The sequence below is a fragment of the Carassius auratus genome, chromosome 20 (assembly GCF_003368295.1).
Source record: "Carassius auratus strain Wakin chromosome 20, ASM336829v1, whole genome shotgun sequence".
Lineage (NCBI taxonomy): Eukaryota > Metazoa > Chordata > Actinopteri > Cypriniformes > Cyprinidae > Carassius > Carassius auratus.
In genome coordinates this window covers 5265888-5293886 of record NC_039262.1, presented here as the reverse complement: position 1 = coordinate 5293886, position 27999 = coordinate 5265888, and the positions used below count along the sequence as shown (strand labels likewise).

Genomic DNA, 27999 nt, shown 5'->3' with positions numbered 1-27999 from the left:
GCAATAAATCAGAGTTCCACTATATTTGATGCTATTTTTTTATTGAAAAGCAAAACAGATGATTTTTCCCATGAAAATCTGATCTACTGCTCTTTCACTCAAAAGAATATCAGAAATACAAACATCTCCATTAATACAATCACATCTTTCTTTGGAACTAATGACTGAAAATAATTTTCAGAGGCAAACAACCAAACAAACAAAAACAAGTTATAACAACAACATCATGCTAACTGAGTCTGTCTCAGATATTAAATATATAAATTGTTGAAACCCACTGAAACACTCTTTAAAATGGCATAGAACCAAAACGGGATTATGATTATCAAGTCTTTTTAAAAAAATATGATGGTATATTTTTCTTCAGTAACATAAAGTGCTGGATAAAAACACATGAAGGCAGGAATATCAGAATGTGGATATGACATGATGTGATGAGACACAAATATTACTTAGTAGGCTACTCCAATAAAAAAAAATATTTGAGAACAAATGAATAAATCTCAGAAAAAGAAGTTTCTTGGTCACATTTTGCATAAAGAATACAAAGTGTATTCATGCAAATTTAAAGTTAATTTATGCTAACTGCAATAGAAAATAATAATTAAAACTGTTTGATTGTCACAATGTGCAAATATTTTTATTTATTTTCAGTAAAATATTGATTCTGGGGCAGGGTTGCCAGGTTTTAACAACAAAACCCTCCCCGTTGCTACTCAAAACTAGTCCAGTCACGTTTTGAGGGGGATCTGCTGGTAAAAATCACATTCGGGTGGGGTAAAATACTCGTTTTTAGTGGGGTTCCCCTGGTAAAATTTGCATTGTAGGGGTTAATATTACATTATTGGGGCCGCTTAAACCCGCGGCAACAGTGTTAAAGTAGCCAAATTCCGCAGGGAAACTGTACATTTGTAACATTATACTTTGTATTATATCACCTTTGCATCAAATTACAATAATAATAATAATAATAATTTGTAAAAAAAAGTTAACACTAACACAAGGGTGTTTTTAATGCAGCGTCTATGGGAGGGATGGTATTTGACATCGTTCTCTCTTCTCACTGACGCTATCAGTCTCTTTCACTTTTTGTCCTTTTTTGAAAGTCTTGAAAACACTATTGTGGAATTTTTCTTTCGCTGTTTGAGCAAATGGGAATGCAAAAAATACACTTGTGATACCCTGGGACTCTCGACGTTTACCCAACTATGACGACTTCCACTACTGAGAAACCTGGAAACATGAAAAAGGTCTAATATGTGATATGTAACATTATTCAGTTTCATTCAGGCTGACTTTAACAAATACATATGGTTCGTTGAAATGACAGTAACTACCCTGACGTGATGGATTGTTCTTGCAGGACATTCATAAAAAAAACACAAAAGCTTGTGATCGCCACAAGCAAAACTGAAACATTCAAAATATATCTAACATCAGAGCTATTTTTTTTTCTTTTTACAAATCTAACAGTATACTCTGAATCACGACTGACACGTGAAGACTTCTTTGAAAGAAAGTGCAGTTTTTTTCCTCTGAGGTCCAGACCCACACATGTATTTTGTGTGTGATTTTCATATAATTGCACTGATTCCAGTATGTTCAGTTTTGGTTTTCAGCCGGTGTGTTTCTGTATTCTGTGCAGTTCATGTGAGTCGTTCAGCGACTGGTGTTCGCCATCTGTCCGTCCACGAGGGGAAGCTGTTCTCTCCAGAAGGTGAACTGGCTGAAGGTGTCACTGCAGGGGAAATCACAGGACCCTCTGCGCTTCAGGAGCGGGAAGACGTGATCCACCACCTCACCTAGACGCACATACCTGCACAGGTGAAGCACAGCTGACACATTCATTACCAGTGCTAACTACAAAACTAGTAACAGAACAGACTTAACTATATATTTCAGCAGCAGGCAAATAGTTCTTTTTTTTCAGTTCTTTTCTAAACAGTGTAATTTTTGCATTTAAAGCAATGTCTGATCAACTTTAGACAGTGTTTATACTTGTAGTTTGGTTGTTTTGGTCTGAACTAAAAAAGCATGCTGATGAAAACAAAAATTCCAAAATATTTTACAAAATAAGTTTACAGCATTTTATTAGCATATTTATTTACACTGTTAAAAGAGTTGGATTCCCATGCTAAACATGGACAAAGTTTCAAAAATTAAGTTGTACGTTTGAAGGAATATTTCTGTTCCAAAAATACTCCTTCCGGATTGTCACAAGTTTCTGAAAGTTTTTTTCGAGTATGGCTCTGTGTGACGTTAGATGGAGCGGAATTTCCTTATATGGGTCCTAAGGGCACGTCTGCCGGAAGAGCGCGCGCTCCCGTATAGCAGAGCACTGAGAGCACAACAGACTTCACTGATCAGAGCGAGAGCGTCGCCAAATGTCACAAAAGGAGTGTGTTTTTGGTTGCCAGGGCAAGACAACCCTGCACAGATTACCAAAAGAGATACAGCATTAAGGGACCAGTGGATGGAGTTTATTTTTACAGAGCATCAATGGAGTTGTGCAAGTGTTTGTTTGTTCCCTGCATTTCGAAGATGCTTGTTTTACAAACAAGGCCCATTTTGACGACGGATTTGCACATCGTTTATTTCTTAAGGAAGATGCAATCCCAACGAAAAAGGGTCACAATTGTGTGTTGGAACCGCAGGCGGTGAGTAAAACTGCTTAAAATATCTCTGCCTCCTTGTTAGTGCGTCCGCCTCCCATGCCGGAGACCCGGGTTCGAGCCCCGCTCAGTAGAGGTGGGCAGATCGATACTAATATCGATAATATCGATACCAACGTTGGTATCGGTATTGATCGATACCAACGGGAAAATATCGATACTTCAGTTTCTCTCGTTTTGCGACCTGGCCGTGTTTGTCAAAATGCTGCTGCTGTCACAGAGCAGAGCAAGCTCTTAAGAGTGCTGCTCGTTCTCGACACTGCTCTCCGCCCCCTCTCCTGTGTTGTACCGTCACGTGACTCACCACTAGCACTACCACCAGCAGTCAGACGCGCGCACCGCTCAGCCGCGCATTTCTAACAGCAGTCAGTCAGAGGCAGAGAGAAAGAGGAGCGCTGTATGGCTGTATTTTCAGGCCGATCTACCCTTTTTGTGTTAGCTGTGAAAGTGATACTAGTTTCTATATTTAAACTTCACCTAGATGTGCACCAGACTTAATTATTTTTATTATTTTTTAATAGCTGATTCTCCAAGAGCAGTGGATATTACAAGGCGCCTATCAGAAATGATTGTGAAGGACCTGCAGCCTGTTTCCATAGTGGAAGATGTCGGCTTCAGGAATTTTGTATAATAAGGAGAATTTGTTTTACATTGTGAAGTAAAATGTTGTGACTTTAAGAAAAAAATCCTGAAAAGAGGTGCACTAAAGAGGAGAAACATTTTTTTATTAACATGCTACTTGAAAAGAGAATTTGTTTTTACATTTGTTATATTTGTGAAGTAATCATTTTGTAACTTTGTTTATTTAAATAAATCAGAAGTAACCAAAAGTTGTTTCTGAACAAAAGCTTTTGTAGTACTGATTAATAACCCAAAATGCAAATCACAAAAACAAATTAAAAGTCATGAAAATTCATTTAGATTTAGGTTGAAGACGCATCCACCTTAATTATTAAAAAGTATCGGTATTGGTATCGCTATCGGCGATACTGGCCCTGTATTTACTTGGTATCGGATCGATACCAAATCTAGCGGTATCGCACACCTCTACCGCTCGGAGCGAGTCGTTGCTGCTGCTGCTCTTGTTAAATTTCAGCCTCTGGATCTGATTCTGGATCATAAATATACACTGAATCTGACTGTTAGCCATGGTTTGTTTTGGATGTTTTTTTCCTCACGGTAATGTCACAGCTTCCAAACACTCTCGACGCAAAAGCCTACTGGCGCTCGTGATTCTTTAGCTCCGCCCACACGTCACGCCTCCAGTCGGTCGTGTTTTTCCGGGAAAAAACGGTACAGACTATCTTTCTCTTATGAATATAATAAAACTAAAGACTTTTTGGAGTTATGAAGGATGCAGTACTACTCTATAGGTACTCAAGATTAACAGGATATTGAGTGAAAACGAGCATTTCACCCCCCCTTTAAAATAAAAACAATAGAAAAAAACAAATCTAAAATATTTGATGTTTTCTGGCATGTCATATGAATATCATCAGAGAACCGTGAAAATTCAAGTGTGTCATTCAATTATTTAAACATTCATTTTAAATCTCAGGAATATTTCAAGTAAATATTTTATGTCTAAGAGGTTCGGCTGATAAAAAAAAAGTCTGGGAGCCCCAGTGCTTAGTATATAGTATACAGTAGTTATCTTACATAGCTATTTTTTTCAGAAAGGTAACTTGTGTGTAGTTGAACTACTTGAAGTTATGAGTAGCTTGTAAAATGACCAACTACTAACAAAGGTGCTCTGCTAACACTGGTCAATAGTTAATACTCACGATGAGATGTTGGTCTTGGCATGTTCCTGGATCAATTCTCCTTTAGGATTGACAGTGAAGATTCGGTTTAAGGGAACTCCCACCTCTTTATAGGAGAACACGTCCTGCAGACACAACAGACAGAGAGATTACAAAACTACACATCATACAGATAACCTACAGCGCAGGCATCTTAATTAGGTATGCAAACCATTTTGACTGACAACCTAAGTCAATAATTATTTTGAATATGACTAATATGATAGCCAATATTTTACTGCATTTCTTGCAGTCTCATTGTCTCTGTGTTCACTCACGGTGCCTCTGTTCCCAAACGCTGCATAGAAGGGCTCAGTGTTTGGGAGGAACAGATTCTTAATATCTGTCAAACACGCCACCTTAAACTTCTCCGGCCTCTTCTCAATCACCTCCCTGGAAACACAGAGAGAGTGTGTGTGTGTGAGTGTGTGAGTGTGTTTGCTATATTCTCTAGCACAAGCATTTCTGACACTTTCTAATGTCACTTAAAGTTGTTATGCAGTGGGTCCTGTATTTGAGAGTGTCTGCAGAGTTTTTAACATAAAAATGCAAATCCATACTATGTATTTCAAATTCAAGTAGAATTAGGCTTAATATAAAATCAACAGAAGTCCATGAGATATTTAGTGAATCAAACTGTTTAATGTGTCACTTGCCACTTTATTGCGATTATTTGTGAAATGTAGAAAATCCTGCAGCTCTTTTTTCCTCACCTGTGCAGTGCTGAAAGCAGGCTGCTGGGACACAGTAAAACGGGTCCCTGAGGTAACATGGTTCCTCTCTCATTGACCCAGTGCAGGTAACCCCGTGTCATGTCAGCCATGCCGATCGCTCTCGCCGAGCAGTACAGAAACTTATACCCGTTCCTGTGAAACATACACAGATGCATTTCCCTCTTCATCCTGCTGACGTATCAGAGCATCAGAGAAAGCGTCTGTGGGCTCTTACTGGCTGATGTTGTGATACAGGCTTGCGATGCCCTGATGGGTCCAGTCTTTACCCAGTGTGGGCAAAATGTGCCCCAGCTTATCTGACCTGCGAGACGACATCAACGTTATGTGAGCTGATCATTATTGGGAAAGGTTACGATTATGTTCACGATCACATACCTGGTGATTGTGCCGTCGATGTCTGATATGATGATTTTATCATCCCAGTTCCACAGGTAGATGGTTCCCTCACAGCGACACGTGCCCTGATACTGCGTCGTCACACTAAACACCACGTCATTAGGACCGTCCTGCAGCTGCAGACTGACCTACAGCAGACAAACAATCAGAGACACAATACACATGCTTCTCTTCTCAAATGAGGTTTTGAATTGTGTGAATCATTCTAGTGAATTGATTCATTTGAATGATTCAGTAATTCAAGTTTTGCATGGAATTCCGGGGTTCTATTTTGTAGTGAAATATTTAGCTAAATGGTATTTCATAACTATTTTGGGCACAAATAAATTGTTTTTTTCATTTAGTATTTATTGTATTTTTTTTTTTCATCACATTTAGACATTTAGCAGATGCTTTTATCCAAAGCGACTTACAAACAAGGACAATGGAAGCAAACAAAACCAACAAAAGAGCAATAATAATTTTTTGTGTGTTTATTTATAATAAACGAAAACAAGTAGATATGATATATAATGAATAGAGAATGCTAGGGTAATTTTTTTAAATAAATTAAGCGAAAACGAATAGAAAAAAAGAATAGAGAACACTAATTGTTTTTTTGTTTTTTATAAAAAGAAAATTAGTAGTAGAAATAGGGCTGCACGATTATGAAAAAAATGATAATTGTCAATTATTCCCTTAAAAATTATTAATTATGATTATCACAATATACAATTAATGATGTTTATACCATTATTTGACTGCAACTGCATGCCGTATTTTTACATGAAAATAAACAAGCTGAAAACATTCTAGTTTAAAAACCTTTAGTGCTTTTCTATAGTATTAAGCCTCAAATGTCAACTATACATCAAATTGGTTTCTTCTTTAAATGATAAAAAAATATGAAAGGTTTTATAATGTTATACTAAAAATTAACCAATGGAAAAACCCTTAAAATAATATGTAGATCCAAAAACTCATCTTAAGCATACAGAATAACATAAGTGGACCTTGAATTATTAATTGCCACTTTGAATGATTACATGATTGTGGCATCCATAATAGTAATCGCGATTAGAAATTTGATTAATTGTGTGGCCCTAAGTAGAATGGAAATATAATAGAGAGTGTTAAGAGGGTCAAGTTTTTTTAATAAATAAAAAAGAAAATAAGTATAAAAATAGAGCTCGAATAAAGAGTGCAAGTGTTAGAGGGAAATAAATAAATATTTAAGTTAAATATACTTACGAGCTGTTCTGAAGAGAGGCGGAGTGTTTTCTGATAGGACACGCCCCCTCCTGAAGGGGCGGGGTCTGTGTGAACAGGGATGGGGGTTTGTTTGGCAGTTAAGTCTTCATCGCTGGAGGAGGATTCGTCTGTGCGCCTGTAAACAAAGCTTCGGTAAGACATATTAATGCTTACAGACTGCAGTATTCCAGAGGAAACCATAACCATCAGATCTGAACCTGTTCTTGATGGTCTCATCTCCTGCAAGGCACGCCGAACCACCGGAGACTGAATCCTGCAAACACAAAGGACTCACACTTCAGGACTTCACAGAAAGTCACAAAACCTTAAGTCTACACCCAGTGGACCATTTGAATCAAAGCCCAAGGTGATAAGGAGTATGTATCCAAGTACCAGTTTGGTGTTGTTTGTTCTTCCTCGCCATGAAAACCACCATCTTCCTCGGTTTCTGGGCATTTTCTCCTTCATAAGTCTCTCTATGGTGGCCTGTGAGGGATATGCATACAGGGTTAATGCTCAACAACTGAAAATCTCTCAAAAAAACTCTTAGAAACCAAAGCCACAAGAATCAAACAAATGCTGGTCTCTCATGCAGGAAATTCCTGTGATGCAAAGCTGTATTTTCAGCATCATTCCTCCAGTCTTCAGCATCACATGATCCTTCAGAAATCATTCTGATATGCTGATTATGTTCAGAAAACATTTCTGATTATGACCAGTGATGAAAACATCAATATTTTTGTGGAAACCATAATACATGTGTTTTGGAAAGTTCAAAAGAAAAGCTTTTATTTGAGATAGAAATCTTTTGAAAAATACAAATGTCTTTACTGTCACTTTTGATCAACTTAATGCGCCTTTGCTGAATAAAAGCATTCATTAGTTCAAAAAATCTTACAGACCCCAACACTTTGAACATAAATAATGTATATATTATGGATGCACAAAATAAATGTATTTAATAGATTGTTCCATTTATTCTTATTTGCCAATTTTATAATACTAATAATTTATTAACACTGTTAAGTGTAAGTGCAATCTCTAATAAATCTCAAAATGAATATCCATTTTTATACTGTACATTACAATCAGTTTTAGTTTTTAGTGCTATATGTTTAATTAAATACCTGAAAATAATTATTTCCTTAACTGTATCATCCACAATTGTACTGTATATCTGATAAATACTAAAAACACTCATTTATATTACTGAATCAAGAGTATACCAATACTAGTATCAAATATTTATTTCATTACAAAACTGACATTTGGCAGAACAACTAAGTAACTCAAATGAATCAGTGAAATGAAAATTAAAACACTAATGTACAAGAGTGTGTGTGTGTACCTTAGGCAATGGTTTCTGGAAGGCTTGCATAGCCAACATAATAGGAGCAGCAGTGCTCCAGTTATAATACCTGCACAGAGCACCAGAAACAAATCTAGCAGCTGTTATTTCAGTCCAAGACAAATGAAATGAGAATCGATAACAGTAACATGATGACACTCACTTAGAGTTGATCTGCACCACCAGATTAGGGTCATCAATGATGGATGGATTATCAGCAAACTGCTGAAATGACACAGACTTCTGCTGGAAATGTTCTGAATGATAAAGAGCAGGACAGGAAATCGATAATGATGCAGAAATGGGAAATGCTTAACGAATGAGTTTGAAGTCCTGTGCTGATTGGGTCTGTGCACCTTTAGTGATCTCTCTATTTTCTGTGAGTCCTCCACACAGAGAGATGGCCATAGAGGGCAGGTCGTAGCTGTCCACGCCGCTGTCGGCTCCCGAGCTGCACATGGACTGAGGAGACACAGTCGCACTGCGAACGCCGTTCGAACCACTGAGGAAACACAAAATACCTTCTTTTTTTGTTGCTATCCACCTTTTCCTATATATGACTCTGGACCACAAAACCGGTCAGTGTAAGTTCTTCGAAATTGAGTTTATACATCAAATAAATAAGCTAAATAAACTATTTGAAAATCTAGAATCTGAGGATGCAAAAAAAATCTAAATCTTTAGAAAAACGCCTTTGAAGTTGTCGAAATGAATGCATATTACTAATCAAAATTTTAATTTTGATATATATACGTTAGGAAATTTACAAAATATCTTCATGGAACACGATCTGTACTTAATATCCTAATGATTTTTGGCATAAAATAAAAAATTATTTCTTTATTTTGTCTAAAGGTTCAAACATTCCCCAAAAGCCTAATGTAATTTAATTTGTTACACACATTTACCATGATTTGCCTAAAAAATGATCATGTAAATCTAAGTTGCTTCAGTAAGAGTTTGTCTATAAATATGAATGACAATATAACATTATTCTTACATTTACTATTTAATTTTCCAGGCTTTACAGGGTTAACACAGCTTTCCTGTTATAGGTCATAACGCACCTTTTAGGGAAGTAAAGTGCTGCCACTTCTGGCTCCAGATTTTTTAGATCGTCCAAATACACGCCGTCAGAACCCAGGTGGCGGCTTTTCTTATCTGCAAGAGAGCACATGAATCATTATGAATTATGTAATACTCATAAACAAGCCAAATTTTACACAGCTAATGCACTAATTACCTTTTCTTTTAGAAGGAGAATCAGTCTTATTTTGTGGGCGGGATCCATTATTTGCTCCTCCCTCCTCCACCGCTGACATCACGAGAGCCGCTCTGTTTGATTGGCTGTCAGAATGTAATGTCCTGTTTCTGTCGTGGCCGTGGACAGCCGAGTCAGGGATGACTCTGAAATGTGTGTTGTCAGAGACCGGGATTGACAGTGGGCACGCAGGCAGGATGTTTGGTTTCGATGATAGAAACGATGGCTGAAAATACATCATTTTGTTATGGAGTAAGTATGAGTTTATTATATGAGCCGTACTTCAGATCACATGGATGTTATAGTTGATGTTAATTGGGTGAATGTGTCAGTGAGTTGGTTTAATCCTGACCTTGGCGGCTTGTGGTAACTCCCCCCAGGACCACAGCATGGCCGAATCCTCCTGCTGATCTTTAAGCAGCTCAGAGTCACTTTTAGGGGTGCAGGGACGAGACACATGAGGACTGGAAAGAAAAAAATAGGTTTCTTTATTGCACAAACTAGAATTTTATTTGCAAAACTCATCAATACTTTGCTAATAAAGCGCAAATATTAGAGTACGGAGCCCCGCACATTGTTCCCTCAATGTACTCAATGTACACAATTTAGCAAATCGAGGGAACGAATTAGTAAATTGAGGGAAAGAAATAGTAAATCGAGGGAACACAACAGTAATCGTGTGCACGTTTTAGTTCACTGATGGAATGAATCAGTAAATCGTGAACATGATTTAGCCTACTATTTTTTCCTGCATGCCATGTGCAGTATTAGAGAGAAAGCACTGACAGAGATTATTTGCCAATAGATTTATCATTAGCAAAAAAAAAAAAAAAAACTTAAATAGTAATGAGCAAATAATAGTATGGTAGTACACTACCTGTGAACCGGACTCCACTCCCCATCTGAACGAGCATGAATTGTGTTTTGTTTGTTTCCAGTGGATGAACCTCTGTTCATCAGATCTCTGCATACATAGAAACACACACAGGAAGATGTTGAGCAATATAGTCAAATGAAATTATAAATTATATACAGCTGGACAAAAGTTTAGAATAATATGTTTTTGAAAATAAGTCTTTAAGGCTGAATTTTATTTGATCAAAAATACAGTAAAAAATGTATATTGTGAAATATATTTTCTATTAGAATATATTTGAATAGTAATGTATTTGTGTGACGTACAGCTGAATTTCCAGCATCATTACTCCAGTTTTTAGTGTCACATGATCCTTCTGAAATCATTCTAATTTGCTGATTATTAGGATGATATAAGAGTATTTTACTATGGTGTACAACTATGTTTATACTCTGAATGTGTCAGCTGACCTGTTCTGATCAGGCAGCTCGCTGTTGAACAGTTCTTCCTCTGAGAACTCCACGCTGTCCTCCCTCTTCACATCCTCCATTCGAAACTTCCTTCTCCTCTTCCTCCTCTTCTTCATTATTCCATTCTCACTGCTGGAGCCCATCAGAAGCCCCCCGTCGGATGGAATGGGAGATGTGGCCAGGTAAGATGGAACCACTTCCTGTAAGGAATCGCAAAGAGAAAGGTTAAAATGAGACTGTACTGTAAACACAGTGCGTTAATGTAAAGTGCAGTGTAATAAGCTACAATGTTAAATATCAACAAAACAGATGAAATGAGGAAAATAAGACTGTGGGAATTAAAAAGAGGATGTTCACTCAGCTGATCTCAGAACCGCAGAGGCTGATTCTTATAAACAACACATTTTCTTTCTTTTTTCTTCTCTTCGCAAAGAAGGTCAAATTCACAGAAGTCCTAGCCCACTTCCTGTATTTACTTCTTGTGTTACTTTCAATATGATCCCATTCAGGAAACTATTACTCTGTTATAAAGTGGCATTTTATTCTACAGTTAAGCTTTGTTCTAAAATCACTGTATTGTTGTAGAATATGGCAGTTATGTTTTGAATTTTAGAACTTTGAATACTTCGAAAACATTCTAAATTCTAAAAGTATCCTGCTGTGTTCCAGAATGCTGCTCTGTTCTAGAAAGCTGGATTAAGATCGGCTTTGAGCATGTAAAATAACTTCAGACTTCCTTGCAGCTTAACATTATGTAATCGAGAGATCTCTTATGTTTACAACCTCTACTGGTCAAATATCTTTCGTTCAGAGGTCACTGTTTTTTTGGTCTCCTGTGCTTAGTATGAAAAGAAGCTATTGAAGCACAAGTTTAGTATGACCACAGTTTTGGAAAGGAAACTAGCATGGATATTGGTGACTGCTGAGCAAAATGTGAGGGCTTGCATGGGCGCACCTGATCGTCTTCTGTCTCCTTGACGAAGAAAGCTTCTCCGTTCTCGCCCAACTTCATGTGTAAATCCACAGGTTCCCCATTGATCTCAATGTCCACCTAATTGACAAAGTGAGAGAAGAGAAGTCAATTCATGTAATATCAGGTCGTATCACTGTTACCTTTAATGCACCACTCACCACTTTCTCTCGTGATCTCAGGACGCCCATTTTTCCGAAGCGTACGTGAAATGGAGAGCAGATCAGAGCTCCATCCGGCTGCCGGACAACGATGACATCGATGCAACCGGAGAGCGTGGCGGGATTCAGACCCCTGTAGAGCTCCTTCACCTGCACGAACACCTGCCCCGCCAACTGCCCCACGTAATTCATGGTCTGAGTCTAAATGGAGAGAGGGGAAGAGATGTTAATTATTGATCCTGGCGTATGGTCAGTATGAACTCTGTGGAATATAGAGTGTGTCGTTTTCTTTTATTAAAGGAATAATTGTGAAAATCCTCAAGTCATCAAAGATGAAGATGAGTTTGTTTCTTCATCAGAACAGATTTTGAGTCATTTAGTTTCATATAATTTCCTCTGCAGTGAATGGGTGCCGTCAGAATGAGAGTCCAAACAGCAGATAAAAACATCACAATAACAAAAATGAGTCCATAATCCATAACATCACTTCCTCCAGGGAAAAAGGCCATCTCCTGTTGTCCTCTCACATCAAAATCCACCAACATATTTGTTTAGAACTGGTGTCTGATCCATGCAAATTTCTCTTTTAATTCAGATGAGATTACTTTTTCACTGCATAAAGCAATATTATGGATAGAGGACTCATCTTTTGGTTCCTTTTGGATTATTGTGATGTTTTTATCAGCTGTTTGGACTCTCATTCTTTCTGACGGCACCCATTCACTGCAGAGGATCCTTTGGTTAATTAATTTCTAAAAATCTGTTCCTATGAAGAAACAAACTCATCTAAAACTTGGATGGTCTGAGGGTGAGTACATTTTCATTTTGTACATGAACAATTCCTTTCAGACATACATTGATTAAGGAACCTGAGAGACCAGTATATCACAAAAACTAGATGGTGGATGTTTTCAACCACCCAAAATATCCTATATCAACCACATAGCAATGCTTTAAAAGACACTTACAAACTATGAAGGGGTATTACTTACATTTCCTTCAGAAAATGTAAAAATCTTGTTATTTTTCCAGTTACATTTACTAGTGGTGCAGAAATCACACATTTCACATTGTAGTATATTAAACATAATGTATATTGTGTATAATAAATAACATCAAATACTAATGCATGACAAAGCAATTCTTTCACCAACATGCATTTTTTGAATGACAATCCAGTTGATTTTCACTCTGCACACTACTCTGTCAATCTGATTCCCTCACAAGCAGAAATGAATGATTTATTTCTGGCATAACTTTTGGAGAAGACCAAGCCAGCAAGAATTCTGTCACCAGTTACTTCTGCACTTAATCAAACAGACATGATGCTTTATAAAAAACTGTCTGGAGTCTGGACAATATAAAACATTCAGATGATCACAAAGGTCAGTGATCTAACCATAATGTACATGTTTACAGATGCTATTAAAAACCACTTGTCTGTCAAACACCACAGGATCAAATTTCAGAATCTGTTCTGTACATAAGATAGATACACAATATCAATTTGCTCATGTGAGATTATCACTGCTGTACTCCTCCTGGTGTCATATTCCTCCATAAATGAATAATGTCAGCCCCAGACAAGCTAACTGAGTTAAGAGAAAATATGAATCCAGAAATATCCAAAGAGGAGGACTACAAAGCCATCCGTTTCTCACTGAAGCTTTAAGCTTTAGGTGAAGTGAATGCAAAATTGAGCCCTAGACCGAGAATTAGTCACATTATTCAAAACAGTCATTTACATGCAAAAAGGATAAGGAATGGAGAGAGAGAGAGAGAGAGAGAGAGAGATGTGTAGTTCCAAAGAAAAAAGTACAATCTGTCAGAACATCTTTTCAGCAGCAGAAAGCAGTTATTGTATTCAATAATTACATTTTATTAAATTATAATATATATATATATATATATATATATATATATATATATATATATATATATATATATATATAAATATTAAAAATAAAGCATTAATTATAAATAAGTATTATTAATGTGTTATTTTGTATTTAATAATTACATTTTATTCAATTATATTATGAGATATATATATATATATATATATATATATATATATATATCATAATATAATTTAATATATGAATAAACATATTACGTATACAAGTATATTAGTAAATAACTTATTTCTTTATACTTAGATATTACTAAATAGTACATAGTTTATATTATAGTATCATTTATCTGTCTTAAAAAAATATTCAGTTATATTATAGCTCGTTGTTGGTGAATGTATATTCGACACCGATATTAAAAAATTTCAACCTTTAAAAGAAGAAGTCTTGTGAATCAGGACTAATATGAATCATCAGCATTATAAGAGTGATAAAATAGCACCAGCTTTGAAAGTGTGAAAGAAAATATTGACTCATCAGCAGCTGTCGTTATATTATGTATAGTTATGTAATCAGGGTGCATACCAAAACAATGTTTACAGACGTGACATACGAATATCAGCGTCATATTCACCATTTCATTTCACATCTCACATTAATAGCTTGCTGTTGTGGTTTACATACACAGCATTTTAGGTTAAATGACTATGTTCATACATAAAGTCGCTCTCACCTCTCACGTTAGTAAATCCCCGTTCAGCTCATCGTGTTTTCAGAGGAGAAACATTGTAACATCCATACATTCATATTCTGTCCAACGACGTGAGTGACGTCACGTACACCAAAAAAAATAAATAAATAAAAATCGGTAAAAATGACTTCTTCCTTTCCTCCCGTTGGGTCACTTTCATATTCATTCACGCCTGTACATTTAAAATAGAATCCCGCGTTTTAAAAGCCATTAGACCGTATTCAGTACAGGAAGATCTGCGATCATTCGTCTGTCAGAAGAAGCAAGACAGAGCCGATAAGTTGTGGGCGGGCGCTGATAGTTTGTTTTAACTCGGCTCTTGCAGGTATCGCTTTGAGTGACAGCTGTGAGGTGATCCTGCTGTCCAATCAGCGTGCAGCTTTGGTGACACATAGTAGCGGCTGTGAGGTGATTGTTCTGACCAATCAACGCGCACTTCTCATCGTTCCTAGTTGTTTTTATAAGGTGATCCTCTTGTCCAATCATTGAGCCGCTTTCACTGACGTTCGATGTCTGCTGTTTTTAGCATTTCGAACGTCGAAAGAATAAAAACACAGGCAAGTTAAACTAATAAACTAAAGATATTAATAAAGCTTATTATTTCTGGAATGATGAGAAGGGCTTTTAAAGAAAATAGGGTAGATACTAAATTATGTACTTAAATGTTAATTATACTTGTAGTAGCTATATTGAAACATAAAATATATTTTTAAATTATATATTTATAATTTATTAACTTTATTCTTTCCTGCTGACAGGGAACATTCTCACAACTTACACTTATGTTTTCTAAACTTTTTACATTACCCTGGAGCATAAAACCAGATATATGTAGCAATAGCCAAAAAAAATAAAAAAAAAAACCTTGTAGGCAATGGGTAAAAACGATGGATTTTTCTTGTATGCCAAAAATCATTAGGATGTGAAGTAAAGAGCATGTTCCATGAAGATATTTTGCAAAAGTCCTATCGTAAATATATCAAAACATAATTTTTAATTACTAATACGCATTGCAGAGAACGTGATTGGGACAACTTTGAAGGCAATTTTCTCAGTTTTCAAAAAAAAAAAAAAAAAAACATGTAGTCTACGTCTATGTAGTCTAGGCCTTTAGGGTGAAATGTTTGAAACAATCTTATGATGGTGAAGCTACTTTAAAAAAAATTGTAAACTTTAAATAGCCTAATGTTCTAATTATATTCTTACATTATATTCTGGGTGAAAAATGAGTAAAATGTCATAAGAAACATTTTTGTAGTTATAATCACAAGAAAACTGGACATTTCAACATTTTAGAAACATTTCAAAACAATGTTCCGACAGTGATTTAATAACCTGTTATCTGGGATTCTACAGCCTGCACACTTCTATTTGCTATTTAGCACTTGAAATCTTTTGAACTCTTCTTTTCTTATAGTCTGTCAATTATGTTCTGCAATAATCCTAATAAAGTAAATAGGAATCAGTCAAATGTGACAAATATGGTATTAAGATTAAACATAAAGTTACAAAAATCATAAAAAGTCCCCCAAAACTATTTTTATGCACCAGACAGATCAGAGATTTGCATGTGAACAAAAGTGCTGTGATCCTCTCATGCATCTGTGTTGGGAGGAACAGCAGACAGACAGAGAGAAAGCGGAAACAAGAGATTGGTTTCCTGAGGTTTTGAGTCATGCTACACTTCACTCGCGTGTCTGTGCTTTACTAGCTCACAGTCTGACGGGTAAAACAGCCCGTAAGTTTTGTTTGTTGTTAGTTCTGTCTGCCTCATTAATTTGATTATACAGGGTTTCTATGGGTCTAAAAGAGGTTTTAAAATGTCTGAATTTTTCACAAATTAAGGCCAACTTAATTCAGAGCAGTCTTACATTCATAAAAAACATATATATATATATAAAAAAAATATATATATATATATATATATATATATATATATAAATTCACAATTTTTTTTTAACTGATTTCCGATTATAGTTTTTAGTAATATTTTGAATTATTTTTCTATTTTCAGTTTTCATATTGATGTTATATAAAGTTTTAGTAATTTAGTTGTGTGTGTATATATATATATTTTTATATATATATATATATATATATATATATATATATATATATATATATATATATATATATATATATATATATATATATATATATATATATATATATATATATATATATATATGTTTCCTGTTGCAGTAATTCTTCAGATATTAAAAGCAGGGAATATGTCTCATCAGTTATATCCATTGCTTCTGCATTTTAAGTCTTGAATTCGATGATGAAACACACAAACCAGGATGAAGGAAAAAAAAAAGAAAGGCAAGCAATTTGAATGCTAAAAGAAAAGAGGAAGTCAATTAGTACTACAAAAAAAAAAAAAGGCATGGATGAATCAAGATTTTGGATCTGGCGACATCAGCAACCAACGACGATCTGATTGATTGAGAAAAACAACAGTAATTGATGACAGACAAATCCTAAAAGCTGTAAAAATGAACCTTAAAATACATTTCTGTAAAATCACTAACAATTTCCAGAAAGCTGGGGTGATGCTCTGACAATCTACAGTCTGCAGGAGAATTTGACACAGGATTACAGAAGCTACACAGCAAGATGCAAACCTCTGATCAGCACCATATAAGCATATATATATGCTTATTTCATGTTTACTTAATTTAAATAAACAATTTTATGTGAATTTAGTTTAACTTAACTGTAGAGATAAGAGAAGCATGGACATCAACATTCAAAGGGTGACAACTTCTGAAATAGCTTAAATATGACATATAGATAAGTTTTGGACTTCTTTAACTTTTTTGGTCACTACATAATCCATATACTATTAATTGTGTTATTTTTTTACTTTACTCTTAGTAGGTGTGTCCAGACTTTGAACTGGTGCTAAAACAAAACAAAAACAAAGACAGCAGGTTACCCAAGACCAGCTGGAGTTGATGGCTTCTTCTCCACTCTGAAATTTCAGGTCACTTCCAGTTTCATTCTCATCCCTCTCATCCTCTCCCTGCATGGCAGCTGTTCTGATCACGATCTTCTCAGAACCAGATTAAATCCAATGCAGCGCTTTCAATATGCAAATGTCGCAGAATAATTTAGCCGAAGTTAGAAATAACTGCAGATGATCAAAGAGCAGATCTGTGTTTCAGCATGTTTATGAGAGGCAGAGACAGAGTCTTTCTATATTTACCTGCTACACTGGAGTAAACTGTGTGTTTGTGGTAATGTGAGAGGACCAAGTTCATGTGAGACCCTCAAGTTCACAGTCCAAACACACACACATTAATTAAATTAACCATTCAAAAGACACAAAAAATTATGAATAAAATACATTATAGAAAGAAAAGGCAAGTGAAAACCTAAAGTTTATATTATTTTGTATTATATTTTTTCTAAAGTTTCGATTTAAATGTCTTATTTTTCCCATGTTTTTTTTTTTTTTTTGAAAAATTAAGCTTAACAAATTATAGACCTAGAAGGTCAGATAGAAAATAACTTTCAAATCAGCAAAAATATACTGATAATATAAATAATAAACCTAATAAATAAATTCATAATAAGAAGTTTTATTTCTATAGTTATTCATAGTGTTATTTATTTGTCTTAAAATACTGTAATTTATTTATGCATGTAGCTAAAACAGATTAATAAATACAAAACAAACAATTAAAAATTAAATGAAAAAGACCATAAAAAATAAGCTTAAATAAAAGGAACATGTTGAGTTTTATTTTTATATGAGTACATATGTTACATAAAATAATAAAATGTTTAATTAGAGTCTGAAATTAGTTTTTTTTTTTTACGTATTGTGATGGGGAAATAAAATATACCTTCAAATAAAAGACTTTCAAATCATCAAAAGGATAATGAATATTGGAAATACAACTAATAAACTTAATAAATAAAAGCAATCAAAATAAAAAAATATATAATAAACAAAATAAATAATGTAACCAAGTGGGTCAATTAAGAAATCATTTTGAGGAATTAGTCTATCATGTCAATTTCTCCACTAATCCTATGCATTAATTATTTATTTTTTTTGTTTATAATTAGCCACATCATCATCACAATCACCAACGGCTTTTATTTTGAAAGCATGCGGTCTTTTCGTCACCGGATGCGCATCTTTTAATATGTCTTGTAGTCCGTTTCCGGTGCGGTGGTGGTGTTGTTGTTGTTGTTGAGGCGCTATGGTTTGTCAGCGCGGCCTCAATCTTTTCCCGTGAGTTTTTGTCGTGTTCTGCGGGTTTCATGTTCCGCGCCACCGAGATCAAGAGCTTCGGTAAAGCGGGAACCGGCTGGTATGTGTCTCATGTGTTTTGACGTCGGTTTGTTCAGAGCCGATCTTGGTGTGTGTCTGATGTGTATCTCTGACCCGAACACTCACGTAGTTATGATATTTTACTATGCTACTCTTTAAAATTAAATTCCACAGTTACGTAACATGATTATGGTAATAATTAATTACCGCAACTAACTTACCATGGTATTATGTTTAAAAATCCCTATCATGTAAAACCTGAATAAGATAAAAAACTGAGAAAATTATTTTATTTTACTAATTAAAAAAGTGCACTAATAAATAATAGAAAATTAATTAAAAAAGAAATGAATAATATGTCACAAAATAATGTTTTTTTATCACAATAAAATCTAATATTTTATGATTTTAATATCAAATATACGTTACTGCTCTTAGCTCAAAAATACTGACTAGAATAGCTAAATTTAATAATCCTTACTCGCTCATTATAAATAAATGGATTTTTCTTCATTTGCTCTTTTCACATTTTTCTCTTAATATCAGTCATTCTGATTAGACATTATTGGACGGATGATGGACGAACATGTCTATGACCTGATGTTGGTCCTTAAAATTAATAAAATAAATAAGTATAAATTATTAAATCATAGAAAAGTATGAAAATCTAAATTAGACAACTATAAATTAAAAAACAATTATTTAGCTATTGTGTGACATGGGAAATAATTTGAACAAAATCATGGATTTATTTTTTTAAGCAAATAAAGATTTTACTGCTGTTTAGCTCTAAAATGTTTAATTGACTAGAATTGGTTTGTTAGAACGATCGCTATTAAATCATATCATATCAATCTAAATTCAGTCAATGTGAAATTTTTTCTTTAATTTTTTCACCTAAATTCACTCACTTTTGGCAGACAATGGACCAGCTGGTCCATGCCCTGGGGACCATCCTAAACAAAGTCCCATTAATAATGCATAAATTGCTAGAAAATATTAATGCATAAATAAAATTAAAAAATCTGAAACCAATAAAATAAATATAAAAAATCCTTAGAATAGCATTTAGGCTATGTATCGACTTTAAAGATTCCCTGTCATGTAAAACCTTAGAAAATTGTTTTATTTTATTAATTTTATAAGTCATTATGAACTTTTTCTATTTTTTTTTTTCACCTAAATTCACTCGTTCTGAGCAGGCACTTTTGGCAGACCAGCTGGTCCATGCCCTGGTGACCGTCCTAAACAAAGTCCCATTAAATAATACATAAATTACTAGAAAATGTTAATAAGTAATAGTATTAGAAATCATATAAAAAACTATCAAATAAATATAAAAAAAAATCATAAAATATTAGAATAACAAATAATAAAAATGAATTAACCATTACATGATGCATAATTAAAAAAATATATAATATTTTTGATAAAGTACATGACTAGAAATTGCTTTGATAGTACAATCTTTATTAAATTATTATTTACAATTCAAATCCAGTCATTATGAGCAAATACATTTGTCTCTATGATTTTCTCTTTTATTAACCTAATTTCACTGGTTAATTTGGACCAGGCACTTTCGGCGGACGATGGACGAGCTGGTCCATGACCTGGTGTCGGCTCTGGAGGAGAGTTCAGAACAAGCCCGTGGAGGGTTTGGAGACGGTGGAGATCACGCTCTGGCCGTTAGTTGCCTGTTGAAACGCCAGGCCCGCAAGCGCCGTGGCCGTAAGCGTCGGTCCGATAACCCTCACCCGCCGTGGGACACCTGCCACCTGAGCGAAGGCTCTGAGTCCAGCCTAGAGGAGCAGAAAGACTACCGCTCATCCACAGCAGCAGGGGGCGCTCACACCCGTGACAACAACAGCGACTCGGATGAGCAGCTGGGTGCCAAGCGGCGTACACCCCTCACTGACCCCGGCAGGGGGAAGAGACCGCTGTGGCTGGATGACTTGAGCGGAGCGGATGCTTTGGGAACGCGCAGTTTGCGGAGGCGTCGGAAAGTCAAGCGCATGGCTGTGGACCCACCACTAGATGTCTCCACCATGCTGCTGCCGCCGTCCAGAGCAACCAACAGCAGGGAGGCGGGGTTCAGTCCAGAGGCCAAAGGGAGCGAATCAAACAAAAACAGGGTGAAGAAGAGGAAGTACACAACGCAGAGACTCGCACAGGACGTGGCGGACGAAGGCGTGGTGGTAGAGAGCGAAGAGGCGGGACAAACGGCCAAAGATAAGATGGACTATGATGAGCAGAAAGGTTCAGATGAGGAAATGAGTGACAGGTGGTTAGTGTTCTTCTCTCCTGTTTAGCCCCTCCTCTTCCTGTTTCTCATTCCAGGATCCTCCAATATGTTCTCTTTGCTGAATCCCTTTATCCATAAAGCATGTTTTATTAGATTGTAAATAAAAATAAAATTAATACAATTTATTACACTAATTACACTATTTTATTACACTAATATTTTAATACACTAATATACACACATATATATAATTTCTTTTTTATTATTATTATTTTAAATTATTTGATTTTGATAGTTTAATGAATTAGGATCACCACTTTGAGAAAAACAAATAAGTATTTAAAAAAAAATGAAAAAATTTGTTCTGAAAATGGTCACACACTAACAATATTAATAGGCTTTAAAAAAAATTATTCAAAATATCTATTTTCTTTCTTTTTCTTTTATAACCATGGACATGTTTTTAATGAAATTCACCCTTTTATTTCCCACGAATGGCTTAAAACGCTGTGTAATGTGTGTGATTGTAGTGAGACGAGCAGCGTGAGTAACAGCAGTGATGGGGGCCTGTACACAAACGACGAGGGAAGGCAAGGTGTGTGCACTCATCTCATATATTTTGTAATCAGTGTTTATCAGGTACAGAGTGAAGAGCACTTGTTTGAGTGTTGTGTGTATGTTTCAGGCGATGATGAGCAGAGTGATTGGTTCTATGAGGGCGAGCCGGGCGGGGCTTGTGGAGTCGCTGGTGTGGTGCCGTGGTGGGAGAGAGACTCTAACGAACTGGACCTCAATGACCCCATGTTCAACAGCATCCTGAGCGGAGCGTTCCCGTTAATGTCACAGGGAGCTCCAAGAGGTGAGAGTTCAGACACACAGTTCACAAGTTTGTCCACCAGAGGACAGAGCTGTACAACCCAGAAAATTTACATCTTGTTATGTGAGAATTTAAATGAAAAAATAATACTTACATAAATGCTAAATGTTAGTTTTGTAATTTTACAGGTGTAATGTACAGTACATATTATAATTACTGAAGTATTACAGTAGTTATAGATTCTCATTTTGTTAATATTTCTTACTTGTCATTTTTATTTGGTAATAAAAAGGATAAAAGTTACAAAATGTTTCTTTAAAGGGGTGCTTGACTACTTTTTTCCAGGCTTGACTCTGTTTTATGGGATGCAGTGTAAAATGTCTTCATGCTGCGCTTTAAAAAAAAAAAAAAAACCTTTTTTTTTTTTATATTTTACCTTAAGTCTATGCTGCTCTCTCTGTTGTTATTTGAACAGCTGGTTGACTTCCTGTTTCTGATACCACTCCCTTTTAAATACGCAGTGGGCTCAGATTGGATTGCTGGCCCAGTGTGTTGTGATTTGTTAACTATGTATTGCACGTTGTCCGGAAACATCACGGCCCTTACCATTACGGGCAATAGCTGCATATGATCCAGTTGAAAAGCTGTGCAACATAGCCTCGTCCCCTTTGTTGCATGTTCTCGGGGGCGGGTTTACGTTATTTTCAGGGCTTGTGATGTCACCAATACATAAAGTAACTTGTTGTATTTTCTACCAGTCATTAGACAGACTTGTCTTTAAAAGACAATATCTCCATTTGTATTGAACTTTCAGCGTCGTACATTTGCAGATATTGTTTATGATCAAACAGCAAAATTACACACTAACTAAAGTAAAAAAAAAGTCAAATCACAATCAAACCACCCCTTTAATACTTGTTTTTATTTTAACTGTGAAATGACCAAAGTAATATTTCTTTTGTTTTTATTTAGTAGTAACTTTTTTTTTCCCGATTACTAATAGTATTGTTTCTATTATTATTCTCACTATTATAAAAATATATATATTAAAAAAATCTTTAATACTCAACTTTTTGAATACTGGAATACTACTTTTATTTATTTTCTTGTGAAATATTACAATAGTAATATTTCTTATTTGGTTTTTGTTAAGTAACATTTGTTTTTATTTAATAGTAATATTAATAATTATTATTAATTTCACTAGAAAAAAAGTTGCACTTTTATTATCCTTTTTTAATTTACAGTAAAATATTAAAATAGTAATATCTCTTATTTTGTTCCTACTTAGTAACTTCTATGTTTTTAATTAGAAAGTCGCAATGACAAATTTTATCAAAAAAAAAAATAAAATCACAATAATATTTTTCCCCTAAATCGTGCAGGCTTAAAATGTGGTGTCTGGTAATGGCGTCTGTGTTTTAAGGAGGTCTATTATACCTGGAGAAAGTGGTTTATTCCTGTTCATTTAGCGCATGCGAGTTAATCTTTAGGTCGTGTCTCTGACTTGTTTTTCAGGGTTTCAAGCGCGGCAGGCCTGTCTTCAGAAGTCACAGGTACGTGCACTTATCTAAAGCATCAACTCACTGTTTAATATATATGTATATGTAATAAATGTAGTGTTCTTTCCCAAAAGGGAACCTCTCAAGGAATTCCCGATCGATTACCGAGATTATCCCAGGATCCTCATGAGTAAGTCCTGAAGTGTTTGACAGCTCAACATGGCGTTTGGCATTAAGATCATTAGGTTTACTGTTTTTAAGCTGACTAATTCATTTATTATAAAAAAATAAATAAAATGTATTATTATATTATTTATTAGTATATGCATTGTTATTGTTTTATTTATTAATTAATTTTTGCATGAAAGATAAAATTGTCAAATTCATAAAGTACTTAATTTGCTATATTGGCTGAATAAGAAATATATGTTTAATGATTTTTATTTATTTGACTTATTTAAATTACGTTAATTAAAATTAATCATTTTTATTTTAATGCAATGAATTTTTATTGAGTTATTTTTAATATTAATGTACTCAAACAATGATATAATATTTGTGTAATATATCAGGCTTGTTTTAAGAGTTTGTTTGTCCTCTGCAGCTCGTGGTTCAGCTCCGGGGCCAGAAGAGACCAAGTAAGACATGCTTTGATAAATCGAAGCTTTATTGACTGTATGTTGAGTTTCAGCCTTTGTAATAATCTCTTCATGTGCAAATGTGTCTGACAAATCTGCAGTTGCTTTGGGATTCTCGTAGCGACAGAAGCCACAGGAAAAGCTGCTCTTTAAAGACTCCTAGCAGGTAATAATATATATACTATGTAGTAATAAAAAGGCACCAGTTAGATTTTCTGTATCATTTTGCCATAGTCTCATTTCAAAATACATCATTTGAGCATATTTACCTAAGCAGTAAGAATCTTAATTTCTTGCTCTCTCTCTGAAGACAAAATAGTGGTCATCTTGGCTCTTTGTGTACTGGAGATATAAAGAGACGACGGAAAGCTGCGCCTGTGGGAGGCCCGTCATCCTCAGGTAACACACACACACATTTGTTTGCCTTCACAGCTGTTGAATGATCTGACATGTTTCTGTAAAGAGATGTCAGACCCACGTTCTGAACATTAAATGTAAATGGTGCCCTCTTCTTTAACACAAGTGCTTCGTGGAAACATGCGACTCTCGTGTCATCAGGAAGAGACGGAGGCTTGTCGTTGTGTTAACGGTAAACTCAGCGACGGTTATGTGACTGGATTGGCAGCTGAGCAGAAGATCGGTGCTGATCTCATTTCCTCATTAAAGAACATCATTTCCTGCTGTGATCTGTGACGCAGAGCACATGGCCACGGCCCTCAGGGGTCAGAGGTCACAGAGCTGAGATTACCAATTTCTCAGAAACTTGTTTATGAGGAGCAGGAACTGTGACGTGTAACATCAGGATTATTTGAAACACAACACTGAAGTTATGAGAATTTCAATGCAACCATCTGCAGAAACACTGATTTGCATGTTAACCCTTTACAGTAAAGCCTGAGTTTGGATGCCATGAACTAAAAATAAACAGCATGTCATGTTTTGGTCAGTCACACTATATTAAAAAAAAAAAAAAAATCATTAATTTTGTTATGGATTTACATAAATCATTACAGTGTAATTCTGATTAACTTGATGTAGTTGCTGTTGTTTTATTTTTAAAGCTGCTGAAAATTGTTATTAACATAATTAATTCTATAAATGTTATATATGAATACTGTTGCCACACTAGAAGAAAAAATATGTTTTAGAAACAATTTTCACTCATAAATTGCTAGTTAATTTAGCAAATAATAAAAAATAAAAAACTTTTTTAATTTATCATGAAAATCTGAAGTAGAAAAACCAAAAAGGTATTTTCTTGTAAAACATAATCACATTTTTTATTTTTTTTTATTTACAACTTTAAAAAATAATTTCTGCGCATTTCACAATTTATGTTTGTTAATAGCATGTTTTGTTAATCTGAACATCTGGTAATGTCAAAATGTGTTGGTATATGGAAAAAATTAACTAAGATTAATAAATTCTGTGAAGGTATTGTTCTTTATTTGTGCATTTTAGCTATTGCATTAACTAAGATTAATGTTTAGAACCTTTACAGTTTAGTTACATTATAAAATCTCTCTCTCTCTCTTTCTCATATCTATTTATATATATATATATATATGAATTTATTTGGGGGGGTCTGTATGTATACATTTATATACTGCATTAAATTCCATATTTACATTTGTATATTTACACTTTTACATTGCACATATCTTTTTAAAAAATTGAAAGTTAATATTTTTGATGAACAAAACTTTTTATTGGACATTTGATCAGACATTTGATTTATTTTGTGGGTTTTTGAATGCACTTTACGCATGAGTTGGTCTAAAGATCTTAAGGACTCTTTGAACCCATTAAGTGCATTACAAGAATCAATGAGCTTTACCGTTAATGCAGATTATCCCTTTCTCTCCGTGTCTCTCTCTCTCTCTCTCTCTCTCTCTCTCTCTCTCTCTCTCTCTCAGGTGTGGTGGGTGAGAGCACTGCTCCTCTGCCCGAGTCAAACGTAGGGAGCCGTATGCTGCAGAGTATGGGCTGGACCTCGGGGTCAGGCCTGGCCCCTGACGGCAGAGGCATCACGGAGCCCATTCGTGCGTCTCAGAGGCCGAAGGGAGCCGGACTGGGCTTCAACTGAGCTTGAGCCGAGAACAGAGAGAGCAACTCATGCAGAGACAGCAGCTAGGGCCCACGGGCCGCCTTTCTCTCTGTCAACCTCACTGTTAACAGCAGCCAGCCAGCAGAGGGCAGCACTGAGGTGAAACCATGACTGACAGAATGAAGCCAAATAAGACACCAGCACTGGCCCCCTACAAGGACTGACTCTAGAGCCGCCTCACTGCCGACACACACACACACACACACACCGACTCAATTCAACACCAACGTCAAAGCAAACAAATCACCTTCAGAAAAAAACATTATTCACCAAAAAAGTATCATTACAGTCGAGAATTTGCCATTTTTAATGAAAATGTTTCTACAGTATCGGATGAATTTAATGAGGAAATATTTAACAAATCATAAAGAAAATAAATAACACATTACATTTTGCATAACAAAAAATGAAGCCTGTTTATAGGACTTTTTAATTTCACCTACTTTCATGCTAATTAAGCACATTTCTCCCAACATTCGTTACTGTAATGCAAAAAAAAAAGGTTTTGTTAAAATGAGTTAATTATATTCAGTATAATAGTGGCTGTCTTTATTTTTTCACATTGCAAAAATGATATGCACTTAATTGTCATCAAAACTAATAATGTTACTAAAAACAGGCTTCATGCAAAATGGGATTTATTATTATATTATTTTGATGTCTGTCATTAATTCAACATCCTGCAGAAGTATTTTAATGAGCCTTTGTGTCCTTATCAGTGATGTCCATTACAAGCCAACAGCCAAACCTCAGCAGGTTTTTCCAAAACAATTTTTAAAAACTTTCACCTCATAAAAACCAACGTGTTTTAGCAGAATCGATCAGTCCAGATTATCGTCTGTCTCTTGTATTAATTTGATATTTGTACATCTGATGTCGCTGATTACATCATTTGTTTCCTTTTTTGGAATTTAATTGTTTTTCACGTCATATTGTTTTTGAATCCTGTTTTTTGACGTTTATGCAAATATCATGCACTAATAATGAATGTCAATACCTCAGCCAATCACATGCTCATGAAAGATGCATGTATGAAATGCTGAAACGATGCAGACTGCAGCAAGCGACCGCTTCTTTTTTACGGGACTCAACTCACCCATGTTTTATTAATGTTAATTAATGTTTAATAATGAGTCCACTTTGTTTATTTCCAGCGCGTATGATTCGACATTCAGTGAAACGCGTGTATTTCTCAGCAGAGTTTGAGTAATGAATAGGATTAATTGACTGAATTGGCTTAGTTGAGATGGAATTAACCGTTGGAAGAGGTGACACGCTCACTAATGACGACTGTCGTTTCTGGTTGTCACGAGGTAAAGATTACACCATTGTTGGGTAAACACTTCAATTCCTCTTACGAACAATCCCAGATGATTGGAGATGCTATTATCTTGTCAGAGCGTTTAGGAATCCGCTCGCTAATACAGAAAGAGTCTTTGAGCCGAATGTGACATCACTTCCTGTCTGGTGTTTGAGCATTCCCTATATAAGTGCTTTTTAAATTATGGTTTTGGGGACACTTTGTATTTTTAACCATGTCTACGCTCCAAATGAACAGTTTTCGAGTGGCTGTCGACATGAACGAGGAGCATGTCGGGTTTGTCTCTTCCTGTGATCTGTACATCATGCCAAACTCACAAACATGCCACAATTGTTTACATTGGCCTTTTTTGTCGTTTTTGCCAATTTGCATATTAGGAACCGGGATGATATGGTCTCTGTGTGTGTTCTGAAGTCAAAGTGACGTATTGGTCATATACTGTAGATCAGTATGAAAGCGTTCTCTGTTCAAGTTTGAATCTTTCTCATGATGCGGAGTTATTATATCTGACTAAAAACAAAACCATGAAATTTAAGAAATCGAAAGAAATTAAAATAAACTTTAACTGGAATAAAAT

The 27999-nt window shown here is 35.2% G+C and overlaps 2 protein-coding genes across 5 annotated transcripts; one reads left to right on the top strand and one right to left on the bottom strand.

Annotated features, from left to right (window-relative positions):
* Positions 1-14: 14 nt before the first annotated feature.
* LOC113120657 (phosphatidate phosphatase LPIN1-like) lies at positions 15-17685 on the bottom strand. Of its 2 annotated transcripts, none has more exons than XM_026290616.1 (20): positions 17446-17685; positions 11901-12101; positions 11725-11820; positions 10770-10969; positions 10321-10407; positions 9796-9907; positions 9426-9669; positions 9250-9343; positions 8539-8684; positions 8346-8439; positions 8183-8252; positions 7228-7320; positions 7053-7108; positions 6835-6970; positions 5584-5732; positions 5423-5509; positions 5188-5340; positions 4753-4867; positions 4457-4560; positions 15-1816 (listed from the first exon to the last, which is right to left on the bottom strand). In XM_026290616.1, the coding sequence occupies exons 1-20, from the start codon at positions 17536-17538 to the stop codon at positions 1660-1662; spliced, it is 2487 nt and encodes an 828-aa protein (XP_026146401.1). In that variant the 5' UTR covers positions 17539-17685; the 3' UTR covers positions 15-1659. The 2 variants fall into 2 exon arrangements, with proteins under 2 accessions (XP_026146401.1, XP_026146402.1); XM_026290617.1 differs by lacking the exon at positions 17446-17685 and adding an exon at positions 14487-14818 and having other exon boundaries at positions 16-1816.
* A 983-nt stretch (positions 17686-18668) lies between these two features.
* On the top strand, positions 18669-27990 carry LOC113120656 (G patch domain-containing protein 2). Of its 3 annotated transcripts, none has more exons than XM_026290614.1 (10): positions 18669-18832; positions 20369-21079; positions 21568-21632; positions 21723-21896; positions 23373-23410; positions 23491-23546; positions 23961-23994; positions 24096-24160; positions 24305-24393; positions 24518-24953. In XM_026290614.1, the coding sequence occupies exons 1-10, from the start codon at positions 18783-18785 to the stop codon at positions 24685-24687; spliced, it is 1452 nt and encodes a 483-aa protein (XP_026146399.1). In that variant the 5' UTR covers positions 18669-18782; the 3' UTR covers positions 24688-24953. The 3 variants fall into 3 exon arrangements, with proteins under 3 accessions (XP_026146399.1, XP_026146400.1, XP_026146398.1); XM_026290615.1 differs by lacking the exon at positions 24518-24953 and adding an exon at positions 25911-27990 and having other exon boundaries at positions 18670-18832; positions 20369-21076; XM_026290613.1 differs by lacking the exon at positions 24518-24953 and adding an exon at positions 25911-27990 and having other exon boundaries at positions 18670-18832.
* The last annotated feature ends 9 nt before the right edge of the window (positions 27991-27999 follow it).

Excerpts from the sequence above, each read along its gene's own strand:
- LOC113120657 (XM_026290616.1), bottom strand. The coding sequence starts at position 17,538 with ATGCAGGGAGAGGATGAGAGGGATGAGAATGAAACTGGAAGTGACCTG. Across the intron at positions 9,908-10,320 it reads GAGTGGAGTCCGGTTCACAG|TCCTCATGTGTCTCGTCCCT; the intron begins GTAGTGTACTAC and ends TTTTCTTTCCAG. Across the intron at positions 4,561-4,752 it reads CGTTTGGGAACAGAGGCACC|GACGTGTTCTCCTATAAAGA; the intron begins GTGAGTGAACAC and ends TTGTGTCTGCAG.
- LOC113120656 (XM_026290613.1), top strand. The coding sequence starts at position 18,783 with ATGTTCCGCGCCACCGAGATCAAGAGCTTCGGTAAAGCGGGAACCGGC. Across the intron at positions 21,633-21,722 it reads AAACGACGAGGGAAGGCAAG|GCGATGATGAGCAGAGTGAT; the intron begins GTGTGTGCACTC and ends TGTATGTTTCAG. Across the intron at positions 24,161-24,304 it reads TCTTTAAAGACTCCTAGCAG|ACAAAATAGTGGTCATCTTG; the intron begins GTAATAATATAT and ends CTCTCTCTGAAG.